The sequence below is a fragment of the Leptonotus elevatus genome, chromosome 15 (assembly GCF_054856555.1).
Source record: "Leptonotus elevatus isolate MCC_2025b chromosome 15, RoL_Lele_1.0, whole genome shotgun sequence".
NCBI lineage: Eukaryota > Metazoa > Chordata > Actinopteri > Syngnathiformes > Syngnathidae > Leptonotus > Leptonotus elevatus.
This window is the reverse complement of record NC_141253.1, coordinates 44,804-66,074: the sequence shown is the minus strand read 5'-3', so window position 1 is coordinate 66,074 and position 21,271 is coordinate 44,804. Positions and strand designations below refer to the sequence as shown.

General features: G+C 54.4%; 2 protein-coding genes across 3 annotated transcripts; both read right to left on the bottom strand.

The window, feature by feature from the left end:
- Positions 1-336: 336 nt before the first annotated feature.
- LOC147161320 (electrogenic sodium bicarbonate cotransporter 4-like) lies at positions 337-2,789 on the bottom strand. Its single transcript, XM_086097260.1, has 4 exons — positions 2,655-2,789; positions 1,654-1,980; positions 1,243-1,410; positions 337-706 (listed from the first exon to the last, which is right to left on the bottom strand). The coding sequence occupies exons 1-4, from the start codon at positions 2,787-2,789 to the stop codon at positions 632-634; spliced, it is 705 nt and encodes a 234-aa protein (XP_085953386.1). The 3' UTR covers positions 337-631.
- Positions 2,790-2,810: 21 nt separating this feature from the next.
- Positions 2,811-20,829, bottom strand: LOC147161319 (electrogenic sodium bicarbonate cotransporter 4-like). Of its 2 annotated transcripts, XM_086096366.1 has the most exons (21): positions 20,721-20,829; positions 19,479-19,555; positions 18,789-19,013; positions 13,923-14,052; positions 13,675-13,835; positions 12,796-12,951; positions 12,569-12,676; positions 11,811-11,866; positions 10,899-11,056; positions 9,774-9,861; positions 9,539-9,693; positions 9,332-9,457; positions 8,742-8,916; positions 8,533-8,666; positions 8,282-8,462; positions 6,953-7,043; positions 6,619-6,671; positions 6,351-6,542; positions 5,620-5,733; positions 4,286-4,447; positions 2,811-2,993 (listed from the first exon to the last, which is right to left on the bottom strand). In XM_086096366.1, exons 2-21 carry the CDS (start codon positions 19,552-19,554, stop codon positions 2,811-2,813), a joined length of 2,724 nt encoding a protein of 907 aa, XP_085952492.1. In that variant the 5' UTR covers position 19,555; positions 20,721-20,829. The 2 variants fall into 2 exon arrangements, with proteins under 2 accessions (XP_085952492.1, XP_085952493.1); XM_086096367.1 differs by lacking the exon at positions 12,569-12,676.
- Between the last annotated feature and the right edge of the window lie 442 nt (positions 20,830-21,271).

Genomic DNA, 21,271 nt, shown 5'->3' with positions numbered 1-21,271 from the left:
TGACCTTTGACCTGCGCTACAGGAAATCGTCCGCACGGGTGCGCTCGTTCCACTTCCTGTGGCGGTGACGTTGCGACTCCTGGTCCGAGTCCACCGGCGTGCGTACCTTGGAGAGGCGCCGGCCGAAGGGCGGCGGCAGCGGCGGGGGCCCGTTGGCGGCGGCGGCGGCGGCGGGGGGGCCGCCCACCCGCAGGTGCAGTTTGATGCTGAGCGTGGAGAGAGTCGGGAACTTCAAAAGAAAACAAAAAGTCCCAACAGGTAGACGGCTTCACAGGCACTTCCTGTTCGCAGGTTAAGATCTTCTCTGATTGGCTGAAGTGTCGCCACAACTTTCAATATGTTTAAAAACATGCTTTGGAGGCCTGCTTTATTTGACATTTTATATTTTCACATCACTACAACTTGAAATACAACATCATGAATAAACAAATGAGTCATTTGGGAATTTATGACATGAGAGTCAGAAAAAAAAAAAATCACTTATGAATGATTGAATGACAAATGATTCATTGAGTGATGACATTTGAGTGAATAGGTCTCAATAAATGACATGAAAAAATGTCTAATGGACAAATGTATTGCGGAAAAAGACTACGATTAAATAAGATGTTGAAAAAAGGTGTCTTCCGATTCATTTGATGGGGGGGGGGCTTGTCGTGGGGGCGGGACGGTTAGCATGGACGGAGTCAGCTTGCTCCATGGGGATCTGAGGGGGTGTGGTCACATAGAGAGGGAAGAGTCAACATGCTGCTTTCGCATAAGCTCCGCCCACAGCAGACGCCAACACGTCGTCAAAGCGTCGTCAAAGCGTATAAACAAAGCCCATCAATCATCCCCGGGTTGTCACTCAAAAATTAGTCTCCGCCCACTTCCTCCAAACAAACACGTTTGTGTGAACGTGCTCGTCGTGCTTGTTAGCGACGCAAGCGCAGGCGAGGCGTTAGCGTTAGCGTTGTGCTCAGCAAGCAGGAAGAAGAAGAAGAAAATGCAGGAAGCGCTAACGTCAGCAACACTGCGGGACAAAGAAGACAAAGTACACGTTAGTCCAACTTGACGTCTCATGCAAGCAAACAAATGCATGGATTCTGCACATACACGAGAAAAGCGTCAAAACTATAATCGGCCTTCCAAAGCCCGCTTTTCTCCGCACTTCATGAATTATGTCAATTTGGGATCATCTTTTCCTTATTGACGGAATTGGACGGTAAACGTGTCAATCTCAGTCGAGACGTTTTCACGCACCTCCTCGTCGCTCTCCGTGTCGACTGGCATCTTCTTCTTTTTCTTCTTCTTCTTGTCGTCCTCATTTTTCTTCTTGTCTTTGTCCGGCAGGATGTCGTCCAGCCAGGCCAGGTCGTGCTGGGAAAACATCATATCCAGAAGCTTCCGCACCACCATCAGTCCCAGGATCTGCGCACGGGACGGAGCCGCGTCAGCATGCACGCTGCGAGGCGCCATTTGCACGTCAACATCACTTTGGCAACAAGGAATCCTGGCAAATTGTCATATTTGAGTAACTCGAACCAAAACTGGTCAAAAGTCACCTCCAAACATGGAATTGGGTCACCCGGTTACCGCCGCCATCTCTCGGAACCTCACGCGGTCCGAAACGTGCCGCCACAACAAACGGAGGTCGAGGGTCGTCGTGCTCACCATGACGGGGAAGATGATGGCCAGGAAGGTGGACTTGAGGACCCAGAGGACGGCCAGGCAGGTGATCTGGACCAGCGTGAAGAGGTGGACTCGGCGCAGAGGAACGTGACGCAGGAAGGCAAAGTCCGGCTGGTGCTTGGGCGCCATCAGGTACAACTTGATTCTCTCCCAGAACTGAAACGCAAACGCAATGACACACACACACACACACACGCACACACACAACAAAGCAACCGCTAACTGAAAAGCAACACCAACCTGGATGCCGCTCAGCGAAGCCACGCCCATGTACAGGAAGACGCCGTACAGCACCGGCATGGGGATGTACTGCGACGTGACAATTAGCGTTAGCTGGAGTAGCATAGAATTCGCCTCATCAGCATAACGATCATCAAATAAAGAGATGATCGTTGTTAGCATGCTATGCTAAGTCATCGGCAGAATGCTCATCGAGTAAAGGCATGCTATGTATCGAGGTGCCCTTGAGCAAAACAACGAACCCTAACTTGCCCTCAGCGGGACCTGGCAGCGCCCTGCATGGCGGCAGCTGACCGACCGCTGGTGTATGAATGCGAGGGTGAATGGGTGAATGTGTGTGCCGCCAAAAGCACCCAAAACCCAAGCACCCGCCATTTGCGGCTAAGTCGCACCCGCAGTGCTAACATGGCGGCTACGAGTCACAGATGTCATTTGTATCTTGTCGTGAAGCAGATTGGGTCACAAAAGCAGATTGGTTTGCGGAAGAGGATCGATTGGGTTTCACGAGTAAAGCAGATCCAGCTGGGATTGCAGATCAGGTTCCGGGAAGAGATCGGGTCACGGAAGAAGGTTGGCTTCACCAAACAATTTGGGTTTTAGTTGCAGAGAAGCTTGGGAAAAGCAGATGAGGTCGCAGAAACCCGTTGGGTGGCCAAAGACGCTCGGGTCGATGAAGCGGACGCGATTCGAGAATCGCAGCAAGCAGATTTTGTCTAGCGGATCAGGCCGCCCTCAAGACTGACCTGCAGGACGGGCGCAAGGAAGACCGAAAGTCCCGTGAGGACGAAGACGAGCGTTCCGGTCAGCCTCTGCTCGCTGGCGGTGAGGAAGAGAACACGCGAGTCAACAAGGAGAAGAACGAGGATGTCGTTGCGCATGGCGGCGCCGGGCTGTCTTTCTTACCGGACCCCCAGGAACTGGGGCTGCTCCCCGGGGGCGCTGGACTCGCTCTCCATCTTGAGCGAGTCGATATGCGCGATGGAGATGACGGTGGCGGCCACGTACCACGGCAGACCCATGAAGGAGCACACCGCCATCAGGATGCCCACCCAGAACAGGTCCAGGTGGTAGCCGCAACTTTTCTGCAGGGGAGGGAGGAGCGGGGGCGGGGACGCACTTTAACCCTTCGCTGGCTTTTGTGTCCACCTCGCCTCACCTCGTTTTCAAGGGTGGGGACGTTTGTCTGATTTCGGCCCTTCAGATTGATCCCGTTGCCCTGATTGGCTCCACCGTGAACACCCGTGAAAACTCTTTTTCAAATGAATGGCGATTCATTGGGCAGGAAATGTTTGGTTAATGTGATGCCGCTCAGCCGCGGCCACGTGAGCTGGGTGTCAAGACAGATTTTCAATGCAACGATTGCTCATTGAACGCATCGTTATTGTTATCATCAGCATGATATTTCCTCACTCGGCGATGTGGGGGGGGGGGGGGGTCCCCAAATGGCCACTTGTTGCCCAATACGTGCAAGACTGCTTGCAGTTTTGTATGAGAGCAACAAATCCGTTTTTTTCCCTCTTTGGTTTTCTGCCTTCCGCCATGTCCAGACCGTCGTACGTTTCAAGGGAACGACCCGTCATGTTCACGCCACCAGCCCCGCCCGCAATCCTCCCTCTTTTAGATACGCCGACGTGCACTCGTCTGCCAATTAGCAACAGCCGGCGGAACCTGCGCTCGGCCGGCTGTTCAATGTGGGCACGCGGCTTACGGCTTACGGTTTACGGTTTACGGTTTACGGTTTACGGCTTACGGCTTACGGCTTACGGTTTACGGTTTACGGTTTACGGCTTACGGCTTACGGCTTACGGCTTACGGTTTACGGCTTACGGCTTACGGTTTACGGTTTACGGTTTACGGCTTACGGCTTACGCCTTACGGTTTACGGTTTACGGCTTACAGTTTACGGCTTACGGCTTACGGCTTACGGCTTACGGTTTACGGCTTACGGTTTACGGCTTACGGCTTACGGCTTACGGTTTACGGTTTACGGCTTACGGCTTACGGTTTATGGTTTACGGCTTACGGTTTACGGCTTACGGCTTACGGTTTACGGTTTACGGCTTACGTCTTCCTTTAATGATATGGATTTCTGAAAGGCGTAGCAGCCCGCGTCCCGGTGGCCCGACAGCCAGCGTTCATTTCAGACGCGGGATTTTTGAAAATATCTGGAACAATCGAGTTAGCCACCAGTGGTAACAAAATACGGAGCAGTTTTGGCGGCTCTGCTTACGTCGACGTCCTGATGTCTCTCCTGTCCAAAGCGGCCCCTAACGAGCCGCCCGGCATCGCTTGCGATGCAACACGAATGAAATAGAAGCCAAGAAGCCTGAAAGGTCTTCAAGCAGCGGCTGAAGGAGCAGCAAATGAACTTCACCTTGAGCTTGTTCTCCTTGCGGTTGACGATGACGGCGCTGATCTGCTGGTCCATGAAAATCAGGATGGTGACCAGCAGTGCCGGCAAAAAGCTGGCCACGTACCACCACCACGGATTCTTGCCAAACGGCATGACCAGCCAGCCGCGGTCGGCGCGCGTGGGCTGCAAAACACGCTGCGCTTTAATTGGGATTCGCACCCCTCGGGAAAGGGTTCACGCAGCTTCACTTGCTTTGGGACTCACGTGAGGAAATTCCGGTGAACTTTGAATAATCATGTCAGCCTTCTTCTAGCGCAGGGGTAGGCGACCCTGGTCCTGCGTCTTTTAGAGGTCTCCCTCCTCCGACACGGGTGATTCAAATGATCAGCACATCAGCAAACTCGTCGGGAGAAGCCTGATAACGATCCTCACCCATGTTGGAGGAGGGAGACATCGAAATCAGGCAGGACTGCGACCCGCCAGTAGGCAGCGCAGTGTGCGGCTCCCTTGGACCAGGTTTGCCCTACCCCTGTTCTAGTGTTTGAATGTGTGAAGGGCGGGTCCAAGACAATTCCAATATGAAAAGCGGACTCGAGTCCAATCGTTCACTTGTCCTCGACTTCCAAATCACGACGAAGCCATTTTCTCGTGGCGCAGCTACGTGGGTCCACGCGTCACTTTGGCTGATTTGGACCTCATTAAATCCCTGCATTCCGTTTCTTCCTCACTCCTCAGACCCGACACGAGGACTTTTAGAGGATATTTTGTAGAACTCTGCCGGTTGAAGTGGCCAACCCAACCAGACTCAACATTTTCAGCAAATGCTTTCACGCTATACGCATTTCTACTCATTCAAATCATGGAAATGAAAAGATGTTCTCTCAATGTGATTTGCCGATGAATCGAAAGAATAATCAACAGACGAATCCGTGATTGAAGTAATAATCGGCACAAAATGAGGGATAAGTGAAGCGCCGTGAACTCTTTCGGGACACCAGAGTAAAACTAATACTCATGATCAATCACAACGATAACGACAAGACAGAATTGGAGCGGCGAGGTACCTTCAACTCAGTGGGAACGATCAGTTTGGGCGTGTCTAAACCCATCAACATGTCCAGAGCCACAAAGGACATGATTGACATGAAGATGGCAAAATCACTGATTAGCTTCCTTAGCTTAGCATCACACAAACACACACAGTGAAGAGGAGAAAGCCAAGATTTGTTAGTTAAATGTGCACAATCACCGTCGTGAAATCCGATTATGCGATACATAGCTACATGCTACATGCTACATGCTACGTTTAGGGGTTCTCAGGTTTGGTACGAAGGGCGTGCGAGGCATTCGGGGACCTTCATGTGCATGGGAATGTGCAGTTTGGGCGTGTCCAGGCCCACAAAGACGTCCAGTCCGCAGAAGACAAGGATGGAGATGACGATAGCGAAGTCGCTGATCAGCTGACGCAGCTGTGGCGGGAAAAGGGGTGGGGTCACCGGATAGAGGCAACATGCTGTGTGATACGGTTGCTAGGCTACGCTAGCATTTGGCCAACGTGCTTCGTATGTTCGGAGAGCCAAATTGTCCAACATTTGTTGCAAATTTTCCTGAACACGCTCAGAAAGGTTTTGGGCCGCTCTCATATCACGTGATCATTAACACGAAAGACAATTTATTCATGCTGAACATCAATTTCATTTGACTTGATGTGAGAATTTAATTATTGACACGGACGATTTGTAATAATCCTGTTATTTGTCAGACTTTTCATGACAAAATGTCCTCGCTTGTCGTCGCGTGTCTGAAATCAGATCCAATCATTTGCATCAGCTGTTCCCAAGACGCTCTTTGCGGGAACTTTTTTCCGTTTTCGACCAGCGCTCTGTGACGCGAAGCCTCGTCAAAATACGCAGACTGAGAAGGACCGTCTGTACTGACCCGAAAACCCGCTTCAGTCCATTAATGGAATCATATGAAAATGACGGACGTGTGATCTTAGTACATTCTCGGTAAAAGCTGGCCATGCTGCGGGTCATGTGCGGGTTCACCGGCGGGCAGAGGCGATCCGCTCGTGTCCGGTTCTCACCTTGGTGGGGAAGTAGCGGCTGAACTTGAACTTCTTGAGCGTGACGGTCATGGAGTACGTGCCGAAGAACAGGATGAAGGACATGAGGGCCAGGTCGGGCACATACTTGCACGCTTTGCCCACCAGGGCGCCGCCGTACTTGACGCACTCCTTGGTACTCAGCTGAGTCCAGTCCAGCTCGCTCATGTTGAACTGCGGCGGCACCCGTGCCACAATCGCTCGTTACGCTCATGGCGGACTGACTAAGACTGAGGAGAAGGTCACTCACCAGAAAGGACATGTTGTCATCGACCAGAGGAGCTGAAATGTTCCAGGGGAGTTCTGGAGAAGCAAGTAACAGGAAGTGACGATGATGTCGGAGAATATTGAAGCACAAAACGAGAAGTCACATTGATGTGACAGCAAATAGGAAGCGCCATCGATACTGGAGGAGAAGACTCAATTGGAACCAGGATGAAACTGATTGATTCGTAAAGACCGAGGACAGAGCTGAGATTCTTACTCACGTTTTCAGGCCACGCCCCCGTGAGGAAGCAGGGATACAAAAGATAAAGATGAAGACCAGGAAGAGCAAGTCTTCAGAACCTGCAAGGAGGACTCACCCTGGTCCGGAGGGACGCAGTCGCACGTGTAGGACGTGACGTAGTCGGGCTTGAAGGCGCGGTTGATGGGGTAATACTTGAAGACGCCCACCTGCACGCAAAAACCAGGGTCACAGCGAGCTCGCATGCTAAGCTGCTAACCAGTCATGGCCGCTACTGTGGCCATTCACGGGCAGGTTAGCGGCAGCTCGGCTGGCAGGAACGTGACGCGGCAGGCGAGCTTTGGGTGGAAAGAGTGACGGCAAGCGGTCAGGTAGCAACGAGGCACGCGGGAGAGGCCGCTACGTGGCAGGACATGGCAGGGATGAGCTTTGTGTGTAGCCGGTGGCAGATGGGCGACAGGAAGCGACAGGAAGCGACAGGAAGCGACAGGAAGCGACAGGACGCGACAGGAAGCGACATGAAGCGACAGGAAGCGACAGGAAGCGACAGGAAGCGACAGGAAGCGACAGGAAGCGACAGGACGCGACAGGAAGCGACATGAAGCGACAGGAAGCGACAGGAAGCGACAGGACGCGACAGGAAGCGACAGGACGCGACAGGAAGCGACAGGAAGCGACAGGAAGCGACAGGTAGCGACAGGAAGCGACAGGAAGCGACAGGAAGCGACAGGACGCGCAGGACGCGACAGGAAGCGACAGGAAGCGACAGGAAGCGACAGGAAGCGACTGGAAGCGACAGGACGCGACAGGACGCGACTGGTAGCGACAGGAAGCGACAGGAAGCGACAGGAAGCGACAGGAAGCGACAGGAAGCGACAGGACGCGACACGAAGCGACAGGAAGCGACAGGACGCGACAGGAAGCGACAGGACGCGACAGGAAGCGACAGGAAGCGACAGGAAGCGACAGGTAGCGACAGGAAGCGACAGGAAGCGACAGGAAGCGACAGGACGCGCAGGACGCGACAGGAAGCGACAGGAAGCGACAGGAAGCGACAGGAAGCGACTGGAAGCGACAGGACGCGACAGGACGCGACTGGTAGCGACAGGAAGCGACAGGAAGCGACAGGAAGCGACAGGAAGCGACAGGAAGCGACAGGAAGCGACAGGACGCGACACGAAGCGACAGGAAGCGACAGGAAGCGACAGGAAGCGACAGGAAGCGACAGGAAGCGACAGGAAGCGACAGGACGCGACAGGAAGCGACAGGAAGCGACAGGAAGCGACAGGAAGCGACAGGACGCGACAGGACGCGACAGGAAGCGACAGGAAGCGACAGGAAGCGACTGGAAGCGACAGGAAGCGACAGGAAGCGACAGGAAGCGACAGATAGCTGAAGGAGTGGCGCCGTTGGCGGCAAGCAGGCGAGGCGTGCGAGTGAGGCGGACCATCTTCTTGATGGCGTCGGAGATGAAGATGAAGGAGATGAGACTGGAGAAGCCTTCCTCTGTGAAGCGGGTCATGTACTGGATGATGTAGCTGGCGTCCGACAGCACCAAGACGAAGCACTGCAGGCACGAGTGGATCCCGATCCACAAGCGCAGCTCCATGTAGTCCACGTCGTTGTTCCTGGACACAAAGACGGCGGCGCTGCGGTCACGCGTGTCCCGCCGCTCACCTCGCCCCGCCTCGGTCTTACTTGCAGAACTCATAGAGGAGCTTCTCAAAGATGAGAATGGGTCCGGTGGAGCTGAGGATGATGAGCGGCTGACCGCCAAACAAACAGAAGACGGTTCCCGCCAACGCCGTCCCCAGGAAGCTCTCCATCACACCCTGAGGACAAGCCGGCCTCAGAGAAGGCCTCCGAGACCCGAGACCCGAGACCCGAGGGCGAGACGTTCCGCTCACCTGGTAGTTGTCGGTGGCGTCGCCCAGCAGGCCGCCGAAGGTGATGGCGTTGGTGATGCAGCCCAAGTAGATGAAGAGCACGGCCGAGACCGTCTGGATGTGGAAGCCGTCGTAGATGTCGCTGCAGTACCACGGCAGCTTCCGCTTCACGTCCAACCACAGGCCGCCGCAGAGCCTTCGGGCAGGAACAACAAAGCTCGGAATGTTCTCGGAACCCAAGAAGTTCCCGTTTGCCCCCAAGCCGAACCCTCAGCCTGGCTTTGCGCGCTTGCCCTCTCAGTGTGCCCGTCAAGACTTTGGACACTCGGCAAACCCGGCAATCAACGCGGAAATACCAAAGAGTTCCTCTCAAGGGGCGTACAGTTCCGGGCAGCTAACGGGGACCGAGCGGCAGAAAAAACAAGATGGGCTTCATCAAGTGCGCGATCAATTGATGACGTATTTGTATAAATGTGAGGCTGCCAAGACTTTTGTGCCCATTTCGTACCATTTTTTGGGGTGAATGTGGCCCCTGAAGCCAAATGACTTTGGCACCTCGTCGTCTGACAAACAAGCGCTTGCCGTCACCTCGGGACCTGCGGACGTCTTACCTGCCGGTGAACTTGAGCTCTTCGCCGACTTCGTGCTGAACAGGAAGTTGCTGGTCTTCTCCGCCGGCCGGCCCCCCCGCCGCGCCGTTGATCTGGGCCAACTCGTTCAGGTTGAGCACCGACTTCCTAGAAAGGACGCAGAGCACGCCTCGGTTGAGCGGCGCGTCTGGCGGCGAGGACGGACGTCAGGCGGCACCAAGCTCCTGCCTCATCTCCGCCGACGGAACCTTCTTGGGGGGTTCAATGCGGATTTTGGGGTCCCATTCTCCCGGAGGCAGGACGATGACCTCGTCCAGGAACTCGTCCACGCCCGCGATTAGGTCTTCGCGCTCCCTCGCTTTGTAGGCGACGTCGCTGAACAGCTGGCGGCACAAGGACATACGGCCGGTCAAACGAGTCGCCGGCGAGCGGCTGCGCGGGAGCATCCCGGGGCGCAACTCACGTCGTCCACCATCAGGGTGGCGATGGCGCGACCGATCTCATTGTAGGACTTGGTCTTGCCGTGAGGACCCAGCAGGATGAAGAGGAACCTGCAAGACACGTCCTGCTCACTCATCGGAACCCTCAAAGGAAGTGACACGGGGCCTCCCACTTTTGGCTTTTGTGCTGTGAGCCAAAATGTCAGCAAGGCCTTCGAAGATGACCTGAAGAGAGTCGTGGTCGCAAGAGGGCAACATTGGGACAACAGCAGCCCGATTGTCTTCACCGGACACTTTCGTCCACACATCCCGGCCTCTGGACTGTTGAGCTCAAGTATTTCAAGTCCTCCGCCCTCGCTATCTCTTTGCCCTTCGACCGAGCTTATTGTTCACACACGCACGCACGCGCACGTTGTGTTTTGTTCTGGCTCATTGTAGTTCCTGTCCTTTCTGGTGCCGATCACAACTGCAAACCTCCCAGTCCATGTGGATCCCAGTCTTAGCTGTCCCTCATCCATTCTTATTGCAAAGAGGAAGGCCCTTAGAGCCGATCCCTGAGGCACTCCGACCTCCTGGATCAGCCCACCTCACCTCAAACTTGTCCGGACTGGTTCAACACACCGCTCACGCGGTTCCTGAGTGGGTCGGCTGTCCTCGGCTTTCTGGAGATCTCACAGCGCAGCCCCTTCGGACCTTCTCTGACTTCTCCATCAACGCCGTAATAATAATAATAATGCATCGGCTGGAGCACATGACTTGACGCCATTTCACTGCATTCCAACGGGGGACGGATTTCATGTACAAGTTCATTTGCACGACTTGGTTACAGAATGAATACGACTCGGAAGTCGAAGTACCGCTGGACTTTGTTATCTATACTTTTATTTATTTTTGACTTTTACACCCTTTGACAATTTTTTTCCCCTCTACTCGTTTGTTGTGTCGTCAAAATGGCCTTGAAACTTTTTAACCTCAGTGAATGAAGAAGCGACGCAAAAAAAGACTTGAAATAGAAAAGTGGACTCGCGGTCAACCGGGTTTGCAATTTGAGATCTTGCGGTCGGGTCCGTTGTTCCACAAATAGTCTGAAAATTCTTCTTCAGTGTTTTGAAGCAGAGTGCGACGAGCGCTTTGTGGGCGTCACCCACCTTGTGGGCACCGGGACTTCGGTGAGGCCTCCGAGCGTCGTGGCCTGGGCCAGACGCACGAAGGACACGAAGGGTTTGTCCAGGAAGTCCACCTCGCCGATCAGCACGTTGGACGCTTCAGCGTCGCGGGGGATCTTCTTCATGAATTTGTTCCTCATCTGCAGAAGAAACAACACCCGCAACCAAGTCAGTCTTGCGCCGGCGCAGTACCGACATCCTCCACCAGGAGGCCCCGCCAGCCCTCCGCTGCATTTGCGCACGATGCTTTCAAGTGTAATGGGAAATGGGAGGACCTCTTTCACATGTGTTTTCATTGAACTGGATTTGTTTCTATTTTCTTAAGCGCTTTGTCCTCACGAGGGTTGCTGGAGCCTCCCCCAGCTGGCTTCGGGCGGTAGGCGGGCTACGCCCGGAACTGCTCGCCAGCCAATCGCAGGCACGAGCGGTTCCATCGCAGCGGTTCCATCGCAGCGGTTCCATCCGTCCACGCTCACAATCAGTCCCATGGACAATTTGGAGTGTTCAATCAAGCTGCCATGCATGACTTTGGAATGCGGGAGGAAAGCGGCGAACCCGGGAAGGCCGAAGCCCGGACTCCGTCTCGCGTCCTCCGGACTGGGAGGCGGACGTGCCGCCAACTTGGTTTTTCCTTGTATGACAATTGAGAACACCAACCTGGCAGCGGGCAGCCAACGAAGTGTGCTCTGGTTCGAGAACACATCGCAGCGTACAAGTTTGGCCAAAGGGTTAGCGATCGTGTTCATCAGCCTCATTAACCTTTCAAACGCCGCAGGTCGGATTCACATGACCACATCGGCGACCTGCTGCCATGACAACGGCCATGCAAAGTAGAACAAAGCGCACGCACGCACGCACGCGCGGGCGCGGGCGCGGGCGCGGGCGCGGGGTTACCTGGTCGGAGCTGAGCTTTTCCGAAACGTCGTTCATGCTGCGGCTCTGCGCGTGATCTGGAAATGCGACACAAACACACGTTTTTCCTTTCAACTTCAAAGAAAGCGTTCCCGTGCACACGCACGTGCACGGCGCTCAGATTCCATTCTCGGGGACTTAAAGCGGACAACAAAGCCGAAGCGCGGCAGCCGAATTCCTGGCTAATCTTTCTCACGCGTTTTCCAAAGAAACACAAAATGGATCAAGCAAACATTGGAAAGACAGAAACGAACGTTTTTGCTCGTTCGTTGCCGGCCATTTGGCAACGTTTGACAACGTTTTCAACGTTTTCAAAGATTAGATTTGCAGTCAAACTTCCAGATGAAAGGACGGACTTTCTCCGTAATCAACAGTCGCAAAAAGTGTCAAATGCAGCCATTCGTCGATTCTCAAACGGTGGCGATCTCGTATCTAAAATGGGGCAATGATGTCATCGGCACGAACGTCGACACGATCGACAAACGTGCAATTGTCAAAGGCAGTCGATGTGTTAGAAGGATTTGACATTCGATGTGATTTGAAAGCCGGCGCAGATTTGGAATTTGCGAATTTCGCCAGATGCGCTCACGTCGACCAAAGACATCGAGAAGAGCGAAAGGAAAGCTGCGTTTGCACTTGGCGAAGGGTTAGCGTGTTAGCATGAGATGCTAAAGCTAAGGTGAGCCAAAGGAGTGCGCTGCGTGCGTGTGCGTGCGCGCGCGCGCATCCGCGGGACTCACGCAGGCGTCCGAGGCTGCTGGCGTGCGCCGTCGACAGGTCGTCGGTGGAGCGACGGACGGCGGAGGCGGAGCTGGTGCTGCGACTCAGGTTGGCCTGAGGGCTACGGCCTGAGCGGCGAGGCGGGCGGGGCGAAGAGGCGGAGCAAGCGGGCGGCGCCATGTTAGTAGCTGGCCAAGCGTCAGACGCGGCGCGGCGGGCGGGCGTGCGCGGCGCGGCGCTGGCTTACCGGCGGCGGACGACGAGGACTTCCCGATGTCGGCCAGCGAGCGATGGATGGGCTTCTTGGTCTGGTGGCGATGTTTACGCAGCAGCACAAACACGATCTTGTCCTTGACGTCCTCCGAGATCAGACCGTCGGCGATCTGCCGCTCCACTATCTCGTCTGCGGAGACACGCGGCACATTTTTGTCACGTCATCGACCGCGCCGCCTTCTGGTCTCGGTCTCGGTCTCGTTGCGTGACGTCGCTCCGATAGTCGCGTACTTGTCGAGGTCCGTCTTGGTCTCGAGACCACTTTTGAAAGGTTTCCGTCAGGCGTCTTTATTTGCTCTCGTCTGGGTCCGGGACGGGACGGACTCGGGATTGGCGGTGGAGAGAAAGAAGCTTTTCTGGCTTTCTGTGCTCGGGTGCGAAAGTCGTGGCGAAGTCCAAGAAAATGATTTGAAATGAAATGTCTTCATTCCCTTCATTTCATCCAAGAGGTTTTGCTGACTTTCACATTTTCTTTGTAAAATGTCAGGACTTACGATGGCTTCATTTCTTTCATTTTTCCCTTTCGAGAACAAGATAGCAGAATTTGAAGAATCATGAAAAACCGATTTTGTTCTCGACCGTCAAAAGTCTTGGTCTCGTCTCGGTTTCAATCATCTCGTCTCAATAATGTCTTGGACTCGGTTTTTGACACTATTTTCAGATGCCACATTCTACGTTACGTATTTATTCATTCATTTTAGTTTTCACGAGAGTCTGAAAGGTTTCCCACAGTTGACCAATATTAAGCACGTCCACAAGAGGGCGAGGACAAAGTCAAGAACCTCGAAAAGTCAGTCAGTGGGTTGTCTGCTGTGGAATTCGGATTCCATTTGGGAACGAGGCGCCCTCTTACCGACAATGTGGGCGAGCGAGAACGCCTCCAGGTCCAGAAGGATGCTGCCGGTCTGCAGGCACGTGCGCAGCTCAAACAGGCTGTGGAGCGTCAGCGTGGACACGTGAGGTTTGCTCCAGCGCTCGCCGCCCTCCTCCACCTTCTCCTCGAACTTCACCCACCTGCCCATCACAACGGCAAACGTTAGCCGCGCCGCCGCCGCGCCGCCGCCCGCGCCGCCGCCCGCGCCGCCGCCCGCCGCGGCTCACCTGGCCGACTCCTTCCACTCCAGTTCGCCGCCCTCCTGCTGCAGCGTGTCCATCTCCGTGAAGATGGTGGGCGTGGGCTCGCCATAATCCTCCCCCAGGATGTGCCGAAGGCGCTCCGCCGCCGGCGACACTGCAACAAAAGGACGGACGCAAGCTAACAGCGTTTGCGTTCAAAGGACAGCCGAGGTGGTTTTTGGACTTGCATCCCATTTCTAGAGCGCTTTTCTAACACTCAAAGAGGCGTTGCAATGGAATGGATCCATTTTTCATGCACTCGCACATTCACGCTGCGGTGGCGGTAATGGACTTAACTCATTTGTTCCCAAACACGTATAAAAACGTTCTATTTGGAATGTTTTGCTGGAGCATTCAGAAGGCTTCGGTTGAGGAAATGGTAGTTATTACAAAAACGGCCAGCAGGTGGCAGCAGAATATAAGAGATCAACCAGGGCCATGTTGTCTTTTCCCTCATGATTCCTGATTCTCAAGATCAGGATTGTGGGCTCCGGGTGGCGGAGTTGCACCGTCACTTGCCTACGATGCGGGTCGGCGTGTGTTTGCGTCCCCGCCGGGAAATCGTGTTTGCGTGTCATTTGTGTGTGATCAGGATTGTTATCACAATCGATCAGGTGCGTTGGAGGATGGAAACATTAAAAACCTGCGGGACTCTGTCCTCGAGGACCGGAATTGGGGATCTCTCTCACCCTCCCCTCCCTCCCCCTCCCTCCCCCTCAACGGGTATCTCATGCCGCTCACCGTCTCGTACTGATAGCACAAAAACATGCATCCATACAAAAGCAATGAAGATGGCGTCGAGGTCGCCGTTAGCTCGCTCGCGCCGCTGAGTCCGTCCGAGTCACTCCAAACTATTTAACAGACAAGAGAGACAAAAAGCAACGCGACTGAATAGTGCCGACATGCGTAAACAAATGCGCGTGCAAATGACCATTTGTCGAGTGTGGGTGGGAAAAAAACTATGGAGGCCGTTTGTTGTCATGGAACCGATGACAACAAAGTTTTCTGTGTTTTTTTTTTTAACTGTCCTGGCAAACAGATTTGGGCGCACTAGTGCCACCTGTTTTGGAGTGCGGGTACTGCAATGAACTCGCATACCCGTCGTCTCAGCGCAGAAGCGCGACTTGGTTGGCGCCGAACACGTAAAGCGTTCGGCGCCGGCAAAATGCCGATGGCGTCCGTCCTTCAAAGATGGCCTCACGCTTCAGCGCGCTTTTGACCGCGAGAGACAGCGCCTCTTGTGGTTGCGAGCATAAGCGAGCTGCTCTAATTAGTGCGGGTGGATCGATCTTCATCGATTGGCCGGCCTGGAGGCGCTCAGCACTTCTCGCTGCTCGCACGCGCCCACCGCGTCGCCCCCTTCCCGCACAAAACGTCAATGACATTCAAAAAACACAAACTTGGTTTCGACGCTAATGGCTATCGTGAGCTAGCAGGGTTGTGTGACATCAACCAACATATCTGACGATGACATCATCAACACGGCGCAATGTTGACCCTAAAAACAAAATGTCCCATCAAAGCGCCCCCTTGTTGTCAGACTTTTGTTAACAGCTAAGCAAAGCTGAGGCACGCGGCGGCACGCGGCGGCACGCGGCGGCACGCGGCGGCACCAGTGAATCCAAACGCCAAGGTCCGCCTCAACTGTCAAAATATGGAGTGCTAGCTGCTAACAGAGTTGCCCTCACAGGTTCTGCTAAGCTAATTAGCGGTAGCGTGCCTGCATTGACAGTTAGGATGCTTTGGGAAGTTGACTGTGATGCTCGTGCACCGCCGTGGGTGTGGTCATAAAGGCGGCTTACATCGTACAATGGCGCCCCCTGTCGCCGGGGGGCTCGTGCGCACGCCGGGCACTCCCTCTCTGGGACACTTGCAATGACCCAACGGCAAATGCGAGCACCCGACGGTCGAAGCGAACGTATTTCCCAACGCGCCGCTCGTCGTGTCGGAAGCGCTGACTTACGGCCGACTGCATTTGAGGAAGGCGGCAAGTCACGTTGAATCCACTCTGGTCGGACCGGTCGCCACCTCAAAGCGTTCCGACCGGGCAAATGTCAACAGCAATGACGGCTGATTGCGATCAATCGTTTTTTTCCCGATCGGTTGACGGTGCAAGCAAAACAGGCGCTTATGCACAAAAGCCACAAGCAAGAAAACGCATCGCAACGAAAGCAAATGAAGTGATCATGATTCACTTTCTGAAAATATGTAAAAAAAAGAATTTAAAACAGTTTTCGAAAGTCAAAGTAGACATTTTGAAAAACAAACGAGAATGTTTGCTACGGAGAGGCTGAAATTCAAGTGAAGCAAAGTCCAAACAATTCATCCTGGGAGAATTGATTAGTTGTCGATTAATCACAGTTGTCGATTTTTTCTCATGATGACAACAGTTTGACAATTCAGTCTAAAACTCCCTAAAAGTTTTTGTGTTGCCAAGTTGGGTCTCCCTCGCCGTCGTTACCTGAGTCTGATAGCGTCTCGGAGGAGCAAGCCATGACGCCGACCGGGTCCAGAGCTCGTACCGCCGCGCAACGGGCCTCGGTTCGCGAGTTACCAGGCCTGCGATGTCTGGCTCCGGACGCTAACCGGATTGCCGCTCCGCCATCTTGTCGAAGGCTCCCACAAAGAGCTTGAAGGCTTACTCGGGCGGCCGACACGCACCAAAGGCCTGACGAGAACTCTCCTCCTTCACGCACGCACGCACGCACGCACGCACGCGCGCACGCGCGCACGCACGCGCGCACGCACGCGTCTTTAAGCAGCTTAGGGCCTGAGCCAGTCGGGCCCCCGCGTGGGCCTGTCGGCCCGATGGCGACCTCTCGCACGTGACGTTTGTGAACTTGCAGTTTGGAAAGAACAGCGGCACATGCTAACTTCCTTAGCGTTAGCTTGGGGACGGAGCTCCAGAATTTCCGTTACGGCGGCATTCGGCAGGAGTCGCGCCGGGTCAAGTTGATCTCATTTGACTGCCGGGACTCGGGACGCTTGATCACGTTCCCGCTTTTTCCTGCTGCTTCTACTGGACGCACGGAAATGCCCGAAGTCCCGTTTTGCAAACAAATGCGACTACGAAAAGGAGACGACGGCAACAACGCCGTCGTCGCCTCCGTCCCAAAGTCAAATGAACATTTCTGGAAACTCCTTGCAAGGAATTTTGCCACTTGACGGGACGAAACCTTTTGGGGTTTTTGTTTTGAATGATGACAAGTGACAATAATTGAGGGGGGGGGGGGTCATGTGGTGGATGTTTCATGCCACAGGCCTTCATCGGGCTCCTCGCGGGATTGCTCAGGTTCGTGTCGCGGCGTGTCCTCGATGAGCGCCGTCCTCACTGGAGTCAACGTCCGCCCGGCTCGCAAATCCCAAGTCACGGCCTTCACCGGCGACTCCTCCTCCCGAAGCGGGCGGGCCGGCGGGAGGGACTCTTTTTCCGCCTCTTGCCGGCGTCCGGCCGATTGGCGGCAAAGTGACAAGCGGGTGGGCAAGCGCCCCCTTTTGTGGAATTTGATCCAAAAGCCGAGACCGAAGGCCTGGTCAATCCTCCGCGACAAATCCCATCTGCTGTGAGCGCGCGGGTGGACCTTTTGGGCTCAACCTTGTCAGCCAATGGGACGAGGGCAGAGCAAAGCAAAGGCTGTGGCCGAGACTTGAGAAAGGAGCACGTTTTTCCAGCCTTTGGCAAACAGATTGAGCCTTTTCAACTCGATGCGCCCTTGCTAGCTTTAGCGGCTCGGAGCCGAGTGGACGAGTGGACGAGTGGACGAGTGTCTGCCCTGAGACTGACAGGTCGCGAGCGTAGTCAAATCCAGCTTTTTATCACTTGGGCAACTTGTTTAAGTGAAGCCTTTCCTTTTTCTTTTGGTTTCCGAACTCCACATTTGAATCCTTGCTTTTTGTCACGAGTGGCTCGGATTATCGTAATGTTCTGGATTTTGGAGTCAGCCGGTCTTCAGCTGCTTGAAAATGCGTGCGCTTGCCTTTGACCTGGTGCGCCGAAGAGAAAGCACATGACCCCGATTCGAGCCTCCCTCCACCGGCCGCCTGCGCATTTGAAGATTCTCCGATTTGTTTTGAAATCTTCAAACTGCGACTTCCTTCTCCGAGCTGCTCCGTATTCGCGCTCCTGCTCTGCTTCGAGGCGCCGACATCCAAGCGCGAGCTCAAAACTCTGGAATAGTCTGCCTTTTAGTATTAGACAAGCCCCCCCCCCTCACTGTCCACTTTTAAAAGTGGTCTTAAAAGCACTTTCCCCCCCCATGACCTTTAACATGGCATGAGACTCTTTTAGTGCTGCTTTATTTGTTTTCCTGCCGTTTCTCAATCGATTGTGTTTTATGTTCACTGCACAGCACGTCGTATTCAGCTGTTGTTTTCAAAGCTAAAATAAAGCTGAGTTGAGTTGAACCCTCGGCCGGCTCATGCCAAAGACTCCCCGGCTGACACTCAAACCCGTTTCTTCGGCACCTAACCAGCCTGCTTTCCATGTCGCCAACACGATCAGTTAATCAGCCTGATCCTCAGCTGTGTTGGCTGAGGGAGACATGGAAAAGAGGCTGGATAGGGGTACTGGAGGAGCGGGGTTGAGGACCAGTGGGTTCGATCGCCAAATTTCCCTGAGTGAGCGCAAGCGCCGCTGCTGCTCAGCGCTCTCTCGGGATGCGGAGAACCGATGTCACCCGGCTTCGACGGCGTGACAATCGGTGGTCCTTGAACCTTCACCCATTCGGTCCTTTCTTGACATTTGGACAAGGTTGCAAAGCATCCACACGCCCGCCGCACGGCATGTGGCCAAATTGCGATTTGGCTTGGATGTTGTTGGCACGAAGAGCCAAAGCAAAGACGGCAGCTCACCCGAGGGGTCGGCGCCGTCGCCGCCGTCGTCGCCGCCGGCGTCACGGTCGCTGTCGTGGTAGAAGGCCGCCGGGTGAGCGTGCGGGCGCTGCTCCTGGTAGGCGCGGCGCTGGCCGTGCTCGCGTCGGGTGGCGTGCTCGCCGTCGTGCTGCCGCTCGGTCGAGCGGCGGCGCCGTCGCTTCCGCCGGTGGGATGCCGGAATGCCCACGTACGCCGCCTCCACATCTGCACACGCGGCAGCGAGTCACTTTGGGTTTGGCCATCGCCGCCGTCCGCCCCAAACCGTTGTCGGACCCGAACGTGGGCCGCGTTCTTGGACATGCTACTTCACAACAAATTGATTCAAGGAATAGACGGCAAGCAAACAAGACAATTTCAATGCGCGTGCGTGCGTGCGTGCGTGCGTGCGTGCGTGCGTGCGTGCGTGTAACGTGTCACTGGGACCGCGACCGTGGCTAATAACGTTCACGTGACAAAGAGAGAGAGCAAGAGACAAAGCTAGGTCGGATGTATGCGCGGCATCGGCATCGGCATCGGCATCGGCATCGACACTGATCGCTGTTATCGGTACTCGCCCGTCCCATGCATGAAGCATGATTGGTGGATCACTTGAACCGCGTTGGGGGGGGCGATTAATTGTTGAATTGTACCTGCGCTATTAGCATTTAGCTTGCGGGCGCGCGCACTCACCCTCGTCGGCGTCCTCGTCGTCATCGTGGCGACGGTGACCTCCGTCCCTGGCGCGCTGCCACTCGTGTTGATCCATCCTGAAGAGGAAGATGGACAAGCAGGAAGATGTCGATGACTCAATGGCACGCCCTCCGGCCACGCCCAACCCCCCCCCCCCCCCCCCCCACTCGAGGTGACTTAAGACCATCAGGTGACACGTTTTCACGTGGGCTCGGCTGAGCCGCCACCAAGCCAGGACAGGTCGCGGCGACGCGACGGCTTAGCTCAAGTCATTAACTCATTGACTGGCAGCCATTTTCAGTGACGCAACCCCCTTCGCTCCCGGATGTTTGACTGGATTTGGACTGATTTTGCTCTCTTATGCTCTGCTGCCAGCTGCTGGCCATTTTTTGTAATAACTGCCATTGCTTTAGGCGACCCCTTCGGGTCAGAAGCTGCATCAAAGCCTTTTGTATGCTCGAGCATTAAACAAAAATGGGACCTTGGCAATATTTAAAATCGAACGTGTTTATACGTTTTGGGGAGCAAATGAGTTAAGATACCTCATCGCACATTTGAGTTGTGTCTGCTTGACGGCTGTTTGTTGATGCTTGTCGCTGTCGTCTGGTGTCAAACATTCCTCGTGTGTGAAAGTGACATTTTCGACTTGTTTGAATGCGCTTCATTTCTTCCCTCATTCTTTTTCATTATTCAATCAAAAGTGCTTCTTCTTTTTTGCTTTTCTTGCTTTCTGCATTGGATTGAAACGGATGACGCAAGACTTTGGTTGCAAGCCGCTCCTGTCACATCAAACATCTTTGAAAGTCGTTCGCATGGCCTCCTGCCTGACGCCACTACTTCCTGTGTGTGTGTGCGTGTGTGTGCGTGCGCGCGGGTAATCAATAGATGTCATTGGGGATGATAAGCAGCCGCTCAAGCCTGATCAGCCACTGTGAAGGTCACGCGCGCGTGCGTTGACTTTGTTGGCTGAGCTCCCGCCGGCCATTGTCGCAACAAACACATGAGGTCAAAGGTCACAAGTGGGAGCCCGCCAAGCCTCGCCGGCGCCTTCGGACGGTCACGCTGCTCCGATGTGACGGCTGCCCCGAAACCATGGCGACGTGACACGCCAGCCGCCACCTGGAGGCGGTCGCCATGGCGATGAGAGACGAGCCGCACGCGCGCAACGTTTGCCAGAAAAGACCCTGCGATTGCGGTGTTGATGTTTGATGCTCCCAAACAATCAAAGTGCGTCGCGCTTACCTGAAGAAGGAAAAATGACGTCCAAACGAGGAGCAGACTGCAGAAGTGGCGTGCTGACCCGACGGCGGACGACAACTGAGGCCACTCTCACACCCAGACTCCACCGCTCGCTCCCTCGTGCACGCACACGTGCGCGCGTCCCTGCAGGGCATCCATCGACGCGCGCTTTCCATTTTGGAATTTGTTGCCAGCGTTTTCCGACGGGACACGCTGAGCTTCCCAAATGCTATCGAGAAGATTCTTGCGTCAACAAGATTGGACGATTTGTCTTCAAGTCCAACATCCTGCAAACACCCAAACCAACGTTTTGGGCCCAAACCAAAAACCGGAACCCCCCAAAATGTGATCAAGTATCAAAATCAAAAAAGCAAAGTTTAATATCAGTCCGATTTTCAACACGGATTTCTCCAGAACGACACCAGCTAAATGAGAATAAACACAAAGTAAGCACCAAGGTTATTTTAGGTCACAAAAACTATTTTGTTAACGAATTAAAAACCAAAATGTTTAAAAAAATCAATAAAAATAACAAAAATAAAATGTTATGTTTA